At 41.9% G+C, this 14753-nt stretch overlaps 1 protein-coding gene across 4 annotated transcripts in view; it reads right to left on the reverse strand.

Moving 5' to 3' along the window:
- Window positions 1-11202: 11202 nt before the first annotated feature.
- hip1 (huntingtin interacting protein 1) overlaps window positions 11203-14753 on the reverse strand; it is a 49267-nt gene continuing 45716 nt past the window's right edge. For all 4 annotated transcript variants that reach the window (XM_030393978.1, XM_030393968.1, XM_030393986.1 and 1 more), the window contains 3 exons: window positions 14680-14741; window positions 13924-14041; window positions 11203-13740 (listed from right to left, as the gene is read on the reverse strand). In XM_030393978.1, the coding sequence (XP_030249838.1) occupies window positions 13730-13740; window positions 13924-14041; window positions 14680-14741 (191 nt within the window). In that variant the 3' untranslated portion in view covers window positions 11203-13729. The remainder of the gene's footprint in view (window positions 13741-13923; window positions 14042-14679; window positions 14742-14753) is intronic.

The raw sequence follows: 14753 nt of genomic DNA on the forward strand, positions 1-14753 counted from the left end.
CTGCTGTCGTGGGTCGATGAGTAAAGGTGACGAGACTCTGCGGACACAAACACAACCCCCCCAGCTGTGATGCGAGTAACAGTTTGGTTTGAAGGAACTGTCAAAAAAATGGCCAATGCATGACTGGTCTCATGTGCCAAGGGAAAATGCAAATAGTAAAAGAAAAAGTAAGTTATTACTCTTACTGAAGTTACGAGGTATAAACATGATCACATAGGTGTGTACTGTAGATACATATGTATAAAAGGTAATATCAATCACTCTTAGGCTCTCTTTCAGTCTGGGATGACTGCTGTTTAACTGCTGTTACACTGATCATCACTAACCAACCCTCAAAAAACAATATAACAAACCTACTGGGCAACATTATGAAGCAATGTACTGGATAGATATTCCTTTGTTCCTTAATGCTCCCAGATTTATCCACAGTTTCAGGTCTTTTTTTTCATATTTCCCCTCCTTATGAAGTATTCCTCGTGCATCACAGGCCTTCGAGTTTGACGCCTGGGTAATATTTGTGGTAACATTAATGGGAAGCATTGCTCAGGTACCTTGATGCTAGCTTTTTTTTTTTTTTACTAAGGCCAGGATCCTTCTTAAAGTGCTGTATGCGTCATTCTCAGATGGAAATGTATTATTTTCAAGTGAGAGAATCCATTACAGCTGCCTCCATCCTGTGGAAATGCAACGTTTAGTGCCTGCATGAAGTAAAACAAGTGTTCCGACCAGTTTTGTGCTCGGTCCTCATCACGTTTTTTGTGAAAAGAACATTTGAAAACCATGCCGTGCTGTAATGTAACATCCCGTCAGTTCCATCTCAGCACGAAAAAGCACGACTGATCGAATGCAATCCTGGTTCAGAAAAGTAAAAGCTGTCGCCCTGTTTGTCGCACATAGTTTCCACAAAACATTGCTCAAGAAGTTGCCCTGTAAACGGCGAGTCTCGTTCAATACTCAAACAAAACCCTAGCGTTTAACTCTTTTCAGTAACACTCAGCAGCTGATCACTCAGTCGGAGGCTGCGACACGAAACCCAGCACAACCAAAGAACCCACCCATCAACAATAAATTGACCAAACAAAAGATTTCATTTTGCTTGGGCAAACACGGGGGTGTGTATAGCTGAAAGCCAAGGTTGTGGATAGCCTTTCTCTGTGATTATATATAATGCATTATGATTTTGTAAACAAAAGATCTTAATATATGAATATATTCTATTTACTGTATTCACCATGAGGATTAGCATTCATGTCAACCTCTGTGTTACAGACTGTAAATAGTGTTAATGTATTGTGTTTTATCTATGATCCATACGATGATGAATGAATATGATTTAGGTCATGTCATGCTTTCTCTCTGGTACCCCACATTGGCTGTATGATACTACTTTTTTACTGAAAATGTTTCAATTTTAATGTATTTTGTAAAGGAGGATGCTGATGTTGACTATATATCATTGGATCTTCATCTAATAAAATGCACCTTGATATCTGTATGGTATATAGTGTGTGTTTAATCTCATGAAACCTTAAATCTTTATACGGCGGCCGTTCACTTTATACAGGGATACTGCAGTGATTTAGTGTTGCATCTCTGTTAAGTTGGGCGACTTTCAAGAAACACATTTTTTTTTAAAAAGAATGTTTAAAATTGATGCAGGAGAGGCTTAGATATCCAGAATTCCAATTAGCATATTTTGTATTTCCGAGACAGAGAAATAATCAGAAAAACAAGTTCAAAGAGTCTTAGCCAAAATGTGAAACAGATACACAGACAAAATGTTTCTCACTACTCCTGCTGCTCTTTTAATAATTTGAACCGAGCTAGCTTAATCAATTCAATACTTACATTTAAATATGGGATTTCAAACCAAAGGAAATCTCACAAATTTGTTTGTTTTTTTGAGTCCAGCTGCAGAAATGGCAGCTACTGCTATTGTGCTAAGCTAGGTTAGCTTTAAGCAATAAAGTTTGACTGATATGATGTAACATTAAGCTACTGTTTTATTCATGTTGTACAGCAAACTTGATTTTATTAAAAAAACAGGAAAAGGCTGTGAAATTAACTTTAGCTTAGGCTATCTCACCAGCTAGCCCAGTTCTAAGGCTAGCTCTGTTTTCTTGTTATGCTAATTTGACATGCTGCAAAATATTTACACTAAGTAAGTAAGTAATATCTAAATCTACCTAACATTAGTTGACATGAGCCACTATTATTATGCTAGCTGCATACTGGTAGTGGGTGGTAATCGTCCCCATTCCACCAAATTTACCATCTTAGATGCCCGTGTGGTAGACAAAACATAATACAACAAACTCTGGGGTACCCTACCAGTGAACAAAACATAGTGAAGTGCCTTCTCTTCACTATAAATGTATCATGTCTGTGCGCTGGTGCCTCAAGGAATACAGCTGATGCCCTTTTAATGTCTTTCCATCTCTGCCAATCAAAACTCCAGAGTCTGCTCCTGCTGGTAGGCTGCAACATATTAGATCATTGGAGAACACATTTGAAGATCAAATTGGTTGAGCATCCACAAAAAAACCCTACAGATTATTATATAACATTTTTTTTTATGTCAAGAAGTCAGAATTAGGTCAAATATTTACAGTAGGCTAAAATACCTAAAAACTAGCTAACATTGGTTAACATTAGCCGCCATTAGCTAGCCTGCTGGTATTCCTCTCTTCAAAAGTTACATCTTGATGTAAGACATCATTTCTAACTCAAATCTGTGACATAGATATCTCCTGTTTGCGTTGCTTTTTGCATTTGATATGTGCGAGTGGACCTTCCATTCACTGACGACATCCTTGCCTAATTCAAACACACGGATGATAACAGAAATGGTGGGAGAAATGAGTCATTCACACGCTGAACGTTGGGTGGATGCATGTGTGAGCTCACCGGGCTATCATCAGACAAAACGTGGGCCCAGAGACTGCCGCGACTGAACTGCGATAGCCTATCTGATGGTGACATTTTATTGTCCCCATGGTACCAAGTGCATCATCTGTTACCACTTGGGAAAAAAACAAACAAAAAACAACAGCAGCCGCCTCTGAACGCACAGAATAACCTGAGGATGATGTTCGCCATGTTTTTCTGTGAAATTCGAAGACTTGTGTGCGGAGGAGGGTTATGAGTGGGTGGCATGAGAGTCACACCTGTTAGTCATACATTAATCAAGCTTCTCATCAAGCTTACTCTCTCCTCTCCTCCTGGTTCCACTCCCCTCCTCTCTCACATTTGCTTTTGTCTCTCTCATCTTCCACGGTTACCCTCTCTTCCCTCTGTCCTCCTCTGTCTCTCCCTGTTGTGTTGTTTCCACTGATCCTCCTGGACTCATTTCTCTCTCTCTCTCTGTCCGACTTGGCTAACCCACTCTAAATATCACTGCAGCAGATGGTGCTGTGTTTGCATTAGGCCAGGTCTCCTAGCAACCCCTGTCTCTCTCTCTCTCTCTCTCTCTCTCTCTCTCTCTCTCTCTCTCTCTCTCTCTCTCTCTCTATCTTTCCTAAAACAGAGCGGTGGAGGAGTTGGTGTCATGCACTGTCTGGGTCTGCCATGCCCACCCCCTCCTCTGTCTCTTTTGATTGACCTGAGCGCCTCTCTGTGTTGATGTCTATGTTTACGTCTGCACCTACCGTCTCCCGCTCGGATGCTAAAGTAGGACAGGGGCTGACCGTCTGGATTAGTATACATGTGTAATGATTAAATTTGATGTGAAAATGGGCAAAGCAGGACACAGCAGCCGATGTGATTTGTAACCCTATGTGACCTAGATTTTTATACAGATGTTCACATATGTTGCAGCAGCGGGGAAAGAACACATCTGGGTCACGGTGGGTTTAAGGACACAATTATCCTACATTCATATTTCCTGGTAGCTAAAACGTGCACATGTCTGTTTTTCTTAATTAACACTGAGACAGTGTAGCATCACCATCCTGGGAGCTGTGCTAATGAAAACACATCATCAGGTCTGCTTGGAGAGACGCCGTTGATGCAGTCCGCCAGACTGCAGTGCACAGTCTGCTCTGTCCAGACAAGCACCCACACACACACACACACACACACACACACACACACACACACACACTGCACTCAACAAAGATAGCAGTACATATGAGGACTCCTATGGTGAGTGTCCTGACATGGTCGTGGTTCTTGTCCTTTCGTGCTGCCTCAGGCCTGCAGACAAACTCACACCCTCATTGGTTTATCTGTTTGTTTTGTTTTTTTGTTTTTTTTAGCATTGGCATTTTAAATTTGAGGGGAGAAAGTTGGAGTCAAAGCAGATAGAAACATTAGTACATTATGTGAGTGTTGAGTTGTCGAAGACATACCAACAGAATGATCTAAAAAAAAACTGAACTCAATCTCATGTGAGTTTAATTATTATTATCATTATCATTACTGTTATTATTATTATTGTCAAATATTAGTATTATACCCGATCCCCAGCCCTTTTCACTTTTTTTTTTTTTTACCTTAATCTAAAATGTCATCATGAACCCAAAACCAAATCTTAAAAGAATAGTAAGATGAGAAGATAAGATTAATTTATAATCACCGATATCAGTGTCATTTTGTTTAATGTTTAAAATAAAGTTATTTAAAAATTTGGCTGTAGCCTCACTCAATGTCCCGCCCTCAACACTATCTGATTGGTTACACTTCAGGAGTAAATAGCCAAACAACACCGAATAATCTGAGTCTGCAACGTAGCCATTGTACCTAAAGTTACTGAATAAATGAAGTGGAGTAAAACGTATAATGTAACACCTGTTTATGCAAAAAGAAAGACATACATACAACAAGTTTTAATGCAGATAACCAACGTTCAAAATCCAAATTACAAAAGGACAGGCAAAGGACCATAAAAACTAAGCCCTGCTGGAAAAATCAGGATAGACCAGCAACAAAACACAACATAGCATATGTTGTGTTTTGGTGCTGGTTTTGGTGCTGGTCTGTGCTGGTTTTTCCAGTAGGGAGGACAGACCAGAAAACCGCAAGGACCATGAAAACAGATCAGGAACACAGGGAGCACATGAGGACTTGGAAACAGGCACAGGAGCACAGGACACACATTGGACGAAAACAGACAATCAGTAAAATGTACAACACAAGCTTAGACACAAACTAAACTAACGAGGGGGCTGACGTGCAGGTAACGAGACACTGGGAACAGGTCAGTGTTAACGAGGCTGATGTGAGACAGGTGTGGGGGTTAATCAGGCTGTGGAGGAGCACAGGGAGAAACAGAACACTGGGATCACAGGTGAGCAGGAAGTAGAAAGTCATAACAAGACACACAAGGATTAAACTACAAAATAAACAGGAAATAACTAACCAAAACCGAGATGTTAATACAGTACCAAGCTAGCGGTTTCCAATGTTATGCTAAGCTAAGCTAACCGGCTCAGGTTTGAGAGTAGAGGTTTGATATTCTTGGTGACAGGAAGTGAAGAATTGCAAATCCCCAAACTATTCCTTTAGACGCTTTGTGCTTTTGTTTTTATTGTGGCAACGTATGGTCCTCACAAATGCAGAAGTTCAGGAGCGCACCTCTCACACAGCAGCCTCCACAGTCTCTAATGGCTCACAGAGTAATCATCCATCATGCACAAACACACAGTCACACACACACAAAACCACCACCGCGGCTCTTCAGCACTGCCTAGGGAAAAGAAACACACAATACAAATAGCAGCCACATACCATGATATGATGTGGCTGGCCTTGATTAATTGCTTTAATTTACTTTTCCAGCTGCATCACACGATTCGACACAAATGCTTCATTATTCTCCTTGAAGCTTGTTGACTCGAGGCACAAAGAACAACAGCCCGCTGCTTCACGAGCGCGCCGGACAAGTTTTCTGTGTTTTTTCAGTAAATAAAAATAATGCTGTCTCACGTCCAAGCACCAGACATCGATTATCGATGAGAACCCAAGCGGTGCCCCCAGATGATCGTCTGCACCAGCATCTAAAAGCTGCCTTTGTGGCTCTTCCTTCATTGGCCTCCAAGGGAAGCAAAGTGCCGCCTGCTTATTTGTTTACTCGGGTAGAAGTGCCCACAGGCCTCAGTGGAGATGGGAAGGCTTTTTTTTCCCTCAATTCTGTGACCTCATATCTGTATCAGGCACTCAAAAGTGGGCCCAAGGCCGGCTGGAGAGCAATGTGCAAGCCAAGCACAAAACAATGCTTTCAAAGGCCCTCTGTGAGGGAGGCCTGAGTGATGACACTCTGCTGTTCAGAAGGCTGGCACTCCTATTCAGATTAAACCTTCCTTACACAGTGAGAGCGTTCAGAGAGGGTCACAATACAAAAAGTATCACATAGGTCACAGAATATAGGTTACAATTTCAGTATTTTCTCAGGATTTATGCCATTTAAAACAAATGAAAGGACCCCAGATTTCCAGAAGAAGCTTCCTCTGTCGTGTTGTGTGTGTGTGTGTGTGTGTGTGTGTGTTGTCCAGCTCTCTTGTAGCTTTCTTCACCTGAAAAACAAATGAAAGACACAAAAAATGCTTTTTTCACTTTTTTTTCCTGCTGACCAAATATGCTAGGAAAAAAAAAAAAAAAAGTCCTTTCCTTTCACTCCAAAATGGTCCGAGTCTCACCCTTGAAGCCTGGTTCACATTCCAGGGGAAGAAGGTTTCTCCATCCTCAACTTAAAAGCCCAAACTTATTAAGAGACAATACCCGTCACTGCCACAGCCTGTTCACGCCGCTGGCAAGGGACACAGAAATATCAGCTACCACCACTACACAGAAGCCTCTTTCCTCCCCCTTTTTAAAAGGAGTTATTTTGGATTTACAACTCCTTAAACAAGCTAAGAGGCAGTTGTTATTTTACTGGCCTTGACCGTGGTTTGGTTTATTTGGCCTCCTAACACAGTGATCCATTGTGACCAGGAGTCATTTCAGTGGGAAGGATAAACCTGAGCATTGAATGTAATCCTTGTCCATTCACAGAGGGCCACAGCACCACGTGTCACTTAAAATTAGGCTAAAAAATTGCAGCTTTGGAGAGCGAGACTGTTGAAATGATTTTTTTTTCTTTGTCTCATGGACTATACACATGCACCTTACTTCCATGACAACATCATCCCGTTTCCAGGCGTACAGATGCTGAAGAAAAGACTAATCTGGTGAAACTGCCCCTTCAGTCCAGTTTAATAAGGTAGTTATTCTGCACTGGTGACATATTAGTCAGTATGTTTCAAGTGCTCAATCAAAGTCTAACTTGTAAGCAGGAGGGGGGAATAAAACCCGGGCCTGAATCATGAAACACTATATAATAGTCAAGACAAAATGGTCTTTACTCGCAGAGACTATCATAAAATGCAACAAGTGAAGGTGAGACTCTGCATGTTGGAGCCTTTTGTTGCGACAGAGTCTGAGGGGTCAGGAGGGCCGATGATGGGAAATGCCGGACTCATGACAAACACAACACCGAGTCACTCAACCACAGATGTTTATCACGTGATGTAAATGTTTACATTATCGTTACAATCTGTCCTTTTGACTTATCCACGTCTCATCAAATTGCTTGTGTTTACAATATGAGTAATCTTTTGAATCATTTCAGATGAAAACACGAGAGGACGAATGGTTTATCGATTCCAGCGCAGTGACCTACTTCTTCTCTCCTGTTGCATAATGAACACACTAATTCCTGGAAATTTATTGGAAAGAAATTGACCACTTTTTTAAACAAGTTTAAATTATCTTTATGCAATTACAGATTTGTTTTATCCTTTTGAAAGAATGTAATATATTCGTGGAGAGAGAAGACTTGCGATGAGGAGATTTCTTCACTCTCAAAAACTACAGAAACAGCATTGAGAGTGATCACATTTAAACCTGATTAAATGTATCTTTTTAAAGTTGGCAGACCTATTGTGCCAATCGAACATTGGGGGGGGGGTGGGGGGGATCTGGGACAAACTGGGCCTTTAAACAAATGATGAAGAAAACATATTAATGAACAAAAAAGGTGTTGTTTCCTGGAGGCCTGGTGTGAGATTTCTGTGGTGGATGACACAATATTTGATACATTACCTCACCAAGTAGTTATATGCTGTAAAGAACAGATCAGATGTTGTCTCACAGAGGTCCACAGCAAGACCTTTTTTTCCCTCCTCCTGTGCAGCCACACAGCTGACTCCGAAATGGCCGTCATGTACCTGACAGTGTAGCAGCTGATTTAAGGCCTTCATCTGCGTGAGGCTGCTTGGACCCTGCTGGTGTTCGAGAGCAGAGGGGAGACAAACACAGTCGCTGCTGCTGCCAGGAGACCTGCTGTAAGGCAGCCCAGCCCAGGACTGCAGAGACTATAAATAGCTCAGCCTCAGTCCTTCTCACAGGCACCACCCACCACATTACCCATGTGGCAGAGCAGCAGTAACAGAGCAAAACAAGACTGCACACTGTACCAGAAAGACCAGATCAGAGGTAACCTGCTCGCTGCCGACTGTGGGCACAAAGTGAAGCCAGGAGAAGAAGCGGACCGGTGGTGCTGACGGGGGGCTCGGTAGTCTTAGTTTGGGGGAAGCAGGCCAAGATTTTTGCTCTATCATTTGACTGAGAACAACAGTAATGACAAGTCTGAAAGTTTCCCAGACACTCTTAAAGCTGCGTTTACATTGTGACAACTCATGCTGACGGTTCAGTCTATGATCTGAACAATGACGTCAGGCAGCTAATGAGAAACTACAGCACATGCAGTGTGGAGATTATTCAGGGTTTAGTCTGCGGTGCTACACTCATTCTTGACATTTCACGTCACTGTGACTTCAGTGGTTCAGGATGTCAGTTTCATGGAAATGTTCTGTTGCTGCTCTGACAGTATGAAGTCAATACACACATGAATAAAACACTATTAGTGGCAGAACAGCAACTAAGGTTTTTGAGCCGGCATGCTAATATTTAAAATAAAAAAGGGAGGAAAACGATGAAGATAAAAGTTTCCTAATATTTTTCACTATCCACTCTGAATATTTGAAATGGTTTCAATACAGCCTTTTTTCGGCATTGATGATCCAACAGTGAGTCGTGTACTGCCCACACAGCCCCAGCTCCTCCAGAGGTAAATCAACTTAGAAGCTTGCTATAATTATCTTTAATAAAAAATACAAATTGTATGCCCTCAGTGTTGTGTCATCTTCCCCCGTGGTATTAAAAAAACGGTATAGCATACTGATATTGTTTCAAAGAATTGCATCAAAGTTTCAAATTCCAGTTAAGTGAATATTCAGGATATTCTTTAAATGCCACCACTTCAGAGGCACGACACACCTATGGTGCCCCCACACAGGTGATGTTCAGTAGCAGAGACTGTGTTGGATTGATTTCACCTCCATTCCTCTGCTGACTTGGTTGCACCCGGGGGCCTGTTGTCAGGGTGGGACAGGTGACATATTAATCATTTAACGCAGCTTTAAACACCTTCAATCTGAGCAGAGGTGTCATCAGTCAAAGTGATTGAAAACACCTGTGAAGGTGTGTAGGGCCTTTGTGTCGGGTGAATCTGAATGTCTCGAGTCTGATAATCTGTTTTAACATGAGATCTGTCCCTGCTTTGACCCAACCTTCTCTATTAATTCACAACATTTAATTGCATTCACCTTCCGTCTACTAGCTCTTAGATTAGAGGAGTAACATTTGATCCATCCTCAAATGTCCCGACAGTCAGCTGCATCTCCGCAGCAGCACATCCTCAGCCTGCTGTTGTTGCCTGAACACTTTTAGCTCACTGAATTTAGTGAACAGTAAAATAATTAGAGCCGTTTTGGACTCAAGTCCTGCTCTGTGCATGAGCCTGCCGGTGGTTAACAAGGCACACCTGGTCTGTGTGCCACTGGCAGCAGGTGTGGCTCTTTAACTGTCAGAGAGGAATACCTTCCTGCAGTCCAGGTATGTGTCAGCAAGACCACATGTCATTTTAAAGGTGGCTGTGTGATAAAAGATGCAAATAAGCAAGAAACATTATCACCAGAGGTTTATGATAAATTGTTGGCACGAGGTGAAGCTTTTATTTCTCTATGTTACGTCTCGGCGGGAGTCTGTGGAAGCCCATTTCTGCCAGTTACAGAAAAGAAAGATTGAAACTAAGCTTCATGAAAAACACATTGTCATCAGAAGTCAAACTTGAGGTTAAAAGTATAATAAAATTATGAGTCATTATGTGATTAAACACTCATAAAGAAGTTGAAATTGTGAAATAAAGAGTCACAATTAAGGGATAAAAAAAAAAAAACTGAATTAATAATTAAAAAGTCAGAATCATAAGACCGAAAATGAAAATCTCAGTTTTAATTTTTTTATCTCGTAATTTGATTTTTTTTTAATCTAATAATCATGATTTTTATCTCAATTAAAACTACAAAACATGAAACTTGATTGTTTTCTTTAACTGGCTTCCATGCAAGTCCGCTGCGTTGCAGATCTGACAAAATAAGTCGCTTATCAGAAGACGCGGTTGATCCTGAAGCACACTTTAGCCCAGATTAGGGATTTCTGTAATCTCAGCACAGTGGTTTCAGATTACACTGATTCATTTAGTCCTGCAGTGCCTCAAACACATCTGTGTGTATTGTGTTGTCCGTCACTTGTGCTGTAGTAAGAGCAGGTAGGCCGGAGTGGGAGCATCAAAACACTGTGTGAACTCTGTGAGTTCATGTTTGTGTCTGTAATGTGACAGTGTTTTATCTTAAATTGAGTGCCAACAGAGCACTTAAAACTGCATGACTCAACGCTTTTACTGGAAAAAAGAAAAGAAATCAATTAGGTGCATTAGGATTTTAGCCCTGCTCTGATGTTGACGGGAGGTTATTGCTCCTGTAAAAGACAGTTATGGAGCCGACAGACAGACAGACACAAACAAGCAGCTGTGTCTGCACTGAAAACATCTTCGATTATGTTAGCGTTCACATTGTTATCTCGTCTGGGGAGGAAAAAAAAAGCTGAAATGCCAGCTTTATTCATTTTCCAAGAGGTCCGCGTGGTTTTTCTGTTGCATTGGCAGATTAAGAGGACTGGCTGAAGCAATTTATCAATCACCAACAGTTATGTAATATCCAGCTTTTCCAATAAAAACACTACGTGGAAAGCGGCAGCTGAAAGGGCAGAGAAGATAACTGTGCTCAAACATCATGACAAAAAGAAAAACACAGACACAGCTCGGCCTGTATTAACGAGTTGAAATATTTATTTTAAAAACTGAAAAAATAAAAACAAACCCACCAACATAGTTTTAGTATATCATACAAAGACGTATTTCAATGTTGCTATGTGAGTATTTGTTTCTCTTTGACTACAGTGTGAGGCAGTTTGAAAGGCTGGCTGAGCTGGTAGGACTACAGACACAGACCCGAGAGAGACCAGAGACAAAGAGACAGAGGGGTTAATAATAAAGAATATCTGGGCAAAAATACAACCAAACATCACTCAAGGTGCGCTCAATTCATCTTTCAAGACACTTGAAATAGCACAAAATGTAGATTTATCGTTCTTTAACAGTCATTTTTGAAATCCAAATCCAATTCATAATGAAAATCAGGTACCGTGCTGCCTGGACCTGGCGGTACTGCAGATAATGCTTACTGTCTGGAGCAAAGCTCTGATTAATAAAACACTTTTTTTCTCTGTCATCTGCTTCTCCTAAAGAATGACTGGCAAACACTATCCGACCAGCATCTGTTAAATAAACCAGTGTCACAACTTCTTAGATACACAGCTGAAGCGGAGCGTCGAAAAACCTAAGTTTTTGTTAAGACACAGAGAAAGACGAACTCCAGGAGGATCAGCACTGCCATCATCAGACAGAAAGAAGAAACAAACTCATCTCAAGGCGTGATCAGTCCTCTCACAAAGTCCGCTGGCAACAGGATGAAAGTCAGTCCATCAGTCTCAGGAGGAAAGTCCAGTTAAATAACAACCTCATATGGGTAAAAAATAATGACTTACATTAGTTACGCGTGGTGTTCGTGTGCACCATTTTGTATCCCTAATTCAATTAAACTGAATCCTTACTCGGAGAGATGCAAAAAAAAAAAAAGAAAAAAAAAGAAGATGCCTTTTTTTTTAGATTTAAAGAAAGCAAACGATTATTTTCAACGATAGAAGGCTCGTAGTTTATATACACAGCTACTTGGTCTTGAAGAGGTGATGGAAGAGTCCACTGTGGTCCTTGTGATGCGGGGGGGGGGGGGGGGGGGTTGGGGTAGAAAACTGTAGTCCTCCATCAGAAGAGGCAGAATCATCTGATGAACCCAGATAAATCTTGAAACGTTTCATGAATACAAAGTTTTTGTGCAGCCTTCACCAAAAAAACTGACATTCAAAGTTGGATCAGAAATCTTTTTTAAGGACTTCCTTTTGTTGCTTCTGTCTGCAGGGAATGAGCGGGTGGGAACAACTCGGACAGCGCCGACAGCAGTTGATCACGTGCTGCTGCTTCTGTTGTAAATTTCTTGTGGTGACCACTGACATTTGTAAAAAATATGCACCAATGAGAAACTTTATTTAACAACTTTGCTGCCGGAATTAAAAGAAAGGGCATCAGCAGACCCCCAAGTGTTGTTGCTTTTCCTCTGTATAGAAACAAGTTTCCCTCTTGGTCGACCTTTGAAAAAGGGCAAAAGACAAAAATGACCCCGTTCCCTTAGTGTTTCTCTCTCATCAGATCTACCCATGATGCACCGCTACCTCTGTTGATGTAGCATGAGGTAGTTGGCAGTCTCGAAGCTCACAGGGAGGCGGAGACTGTTAGCAGAAAAAAAAGACGGCGCTACTTTCCTCTTCTGAAACGACTCCTGGAGCAGTTTTAGGAGTTTCCACACAAGCCTCTGTTAAAATAAAAACGTACATAAAAAAGGGGAAGAAGAGGGTCGGCTCAAGTTAACAGTCACAGGTCGTTACAATGGCGGAGAGGTGAAAGGCAGAAAGTCCAGTGAACCAGCCGGTGAAGCGGCGTGGACTTAACAAGGTGATAACTCACAGTGAGAAGAAGAGGAGGAAGGAAGGTAGAGACAGATAAAGAGCAGCTCGGGCTCCGACAGCTTCAGAAGCTCACGACGTGGAACAGACTCTTTTTTTTTTTTAGTAGGAGAGCATGCATGCCATCTATGTTGCACAGAGACATGGTTTTGTGGGGGCTGTGGTGGAGCAGAGACAGTCACCGGTCATCTCCCCTCTCGATGCTGAGAGCTCGGCCCTTGTGCAGTGCATCCTGGGATGTCTAGAGTAGAACTTGTGCTCGTAGCGTCTCCGCTGGGGCTCCTCGATGGAGTGCCGTTATTAAGAAAACAACGGGGGGAGAAAAAAAAAAAGACAAATAAATACTCAATAGAAGGGATCCAGTTCACAGTCCTGGGGGAGGCGAGGGGGGGGAGGATGTGTTCCTTCCCCCCGCTCCGGCTCCCTCACATCCATTTGTTCCACCCTTTGATAGCCCCTCCCAGCCCCCCACCCGCTGCTGTCCGTTTGGGGAAGCTTTTTGGACACGGGCGGAGGTGGAGAAGCGTTTTGTCTTTTGTTTTTTTTAGAAAAGAAGCACCTTTTAATTTGGCTTAGATAACAAAAAGAAGAGAATAAAAAAACGAGGGAGAAAGAGACCGAGAAGTGTGTGTGTGTGTGTATAAATAGAGAGAGGCAGACAGAAGCCGGTCTTCTGGTGGAGGATGAGGGGGGACGACAGCGGCGGCAGGTCTCAACCGGTGCCTGTGGACAAGAAAGAATGAATTTAGTTATCTCCTTTACAGCTCTATAATACCACAGTATAACTTCATTATTACCTCTTTATCACCAAACCATCACTCCACTTTTATGTCATGTTCTTACCGAGCTGAAACGTAAAAAGCTACCCAGCACATTTATTGTACGGTTGCTGTCCTCTGTCCTTACCCTCTTCTCCCTCGTCCCAGCCCTCCGCTACCCCGGCGAGCTCGTAATGTTTCTTCCTCAGCTCGCCGAGACGCTCTCTCTCCTTCTGCAGACGAGTCTCCAGCTCCAGGACCATGACCTGAGCAAACACAAGCACACACACACACACTCGTCATTTCCCCTCTCAAACCATGCAAAACTTAAAAACAGAAGCATCATTGAATCAAACTTTATTCTGCAGTAATTTAGAAATAGTAATTGTCTAGCTACATTTGATAAATAATTAATCATTCTTCTTTTAAACAAAAAAAAAAAGAAAGTAGTTCAGCATTAATTACATCATCCAATTATCTAATCTAATCCTTGCTGGTTCCATTATTGTTCTCCAATTTCCCTCGTGTCTGTGGACGCTCTCTAAAAACCTTGTGTGTGTATTTACAACAATAGACCGCGCATGTGTGTGTGTGTGTGTGTGTGTGTGTGAGCAGGTCTAGACCCCTCTGTGTTTTCCTTTCAGCCACAAACACAGAGTGAAGTGTTCATGTGTGGTTTGAAATGCATCCTCTCAAAGGATGAACAATGTTGCTTCAGAGTCTAATGTGGAAACCTTACGACTTTACAGACAAACTCACATCCCATTAATCCTCACTAATTATTAAACCATTCACTCCAAAAATATCTTTCCTGGAGCTAAAACATATTTTAGACACCGGGCACTCAGCTGTAGTGCTTATTATTACGATGTATATCGGTGCCTGTCTGTGTTCTGCTGCCTACCTGTGCATCCATCTCTTGTCGTTTGATCTGGGTGAGAGTCATGCTGGAGAAGTCCATCGTATCTGGACACAAAC

Source organism: Sparus aurata, chromosome 2 (assembly GCF_900880675.1).
Source record: "Sparus aurata chromosome 2, fSpaAur1.1, whole genome shotgun sequence".
NCBI lineage: Eukaryota > Metazoa > Chordata > Actinopteri > Spariformes > Sparidae > Sparus > Sparus aurata.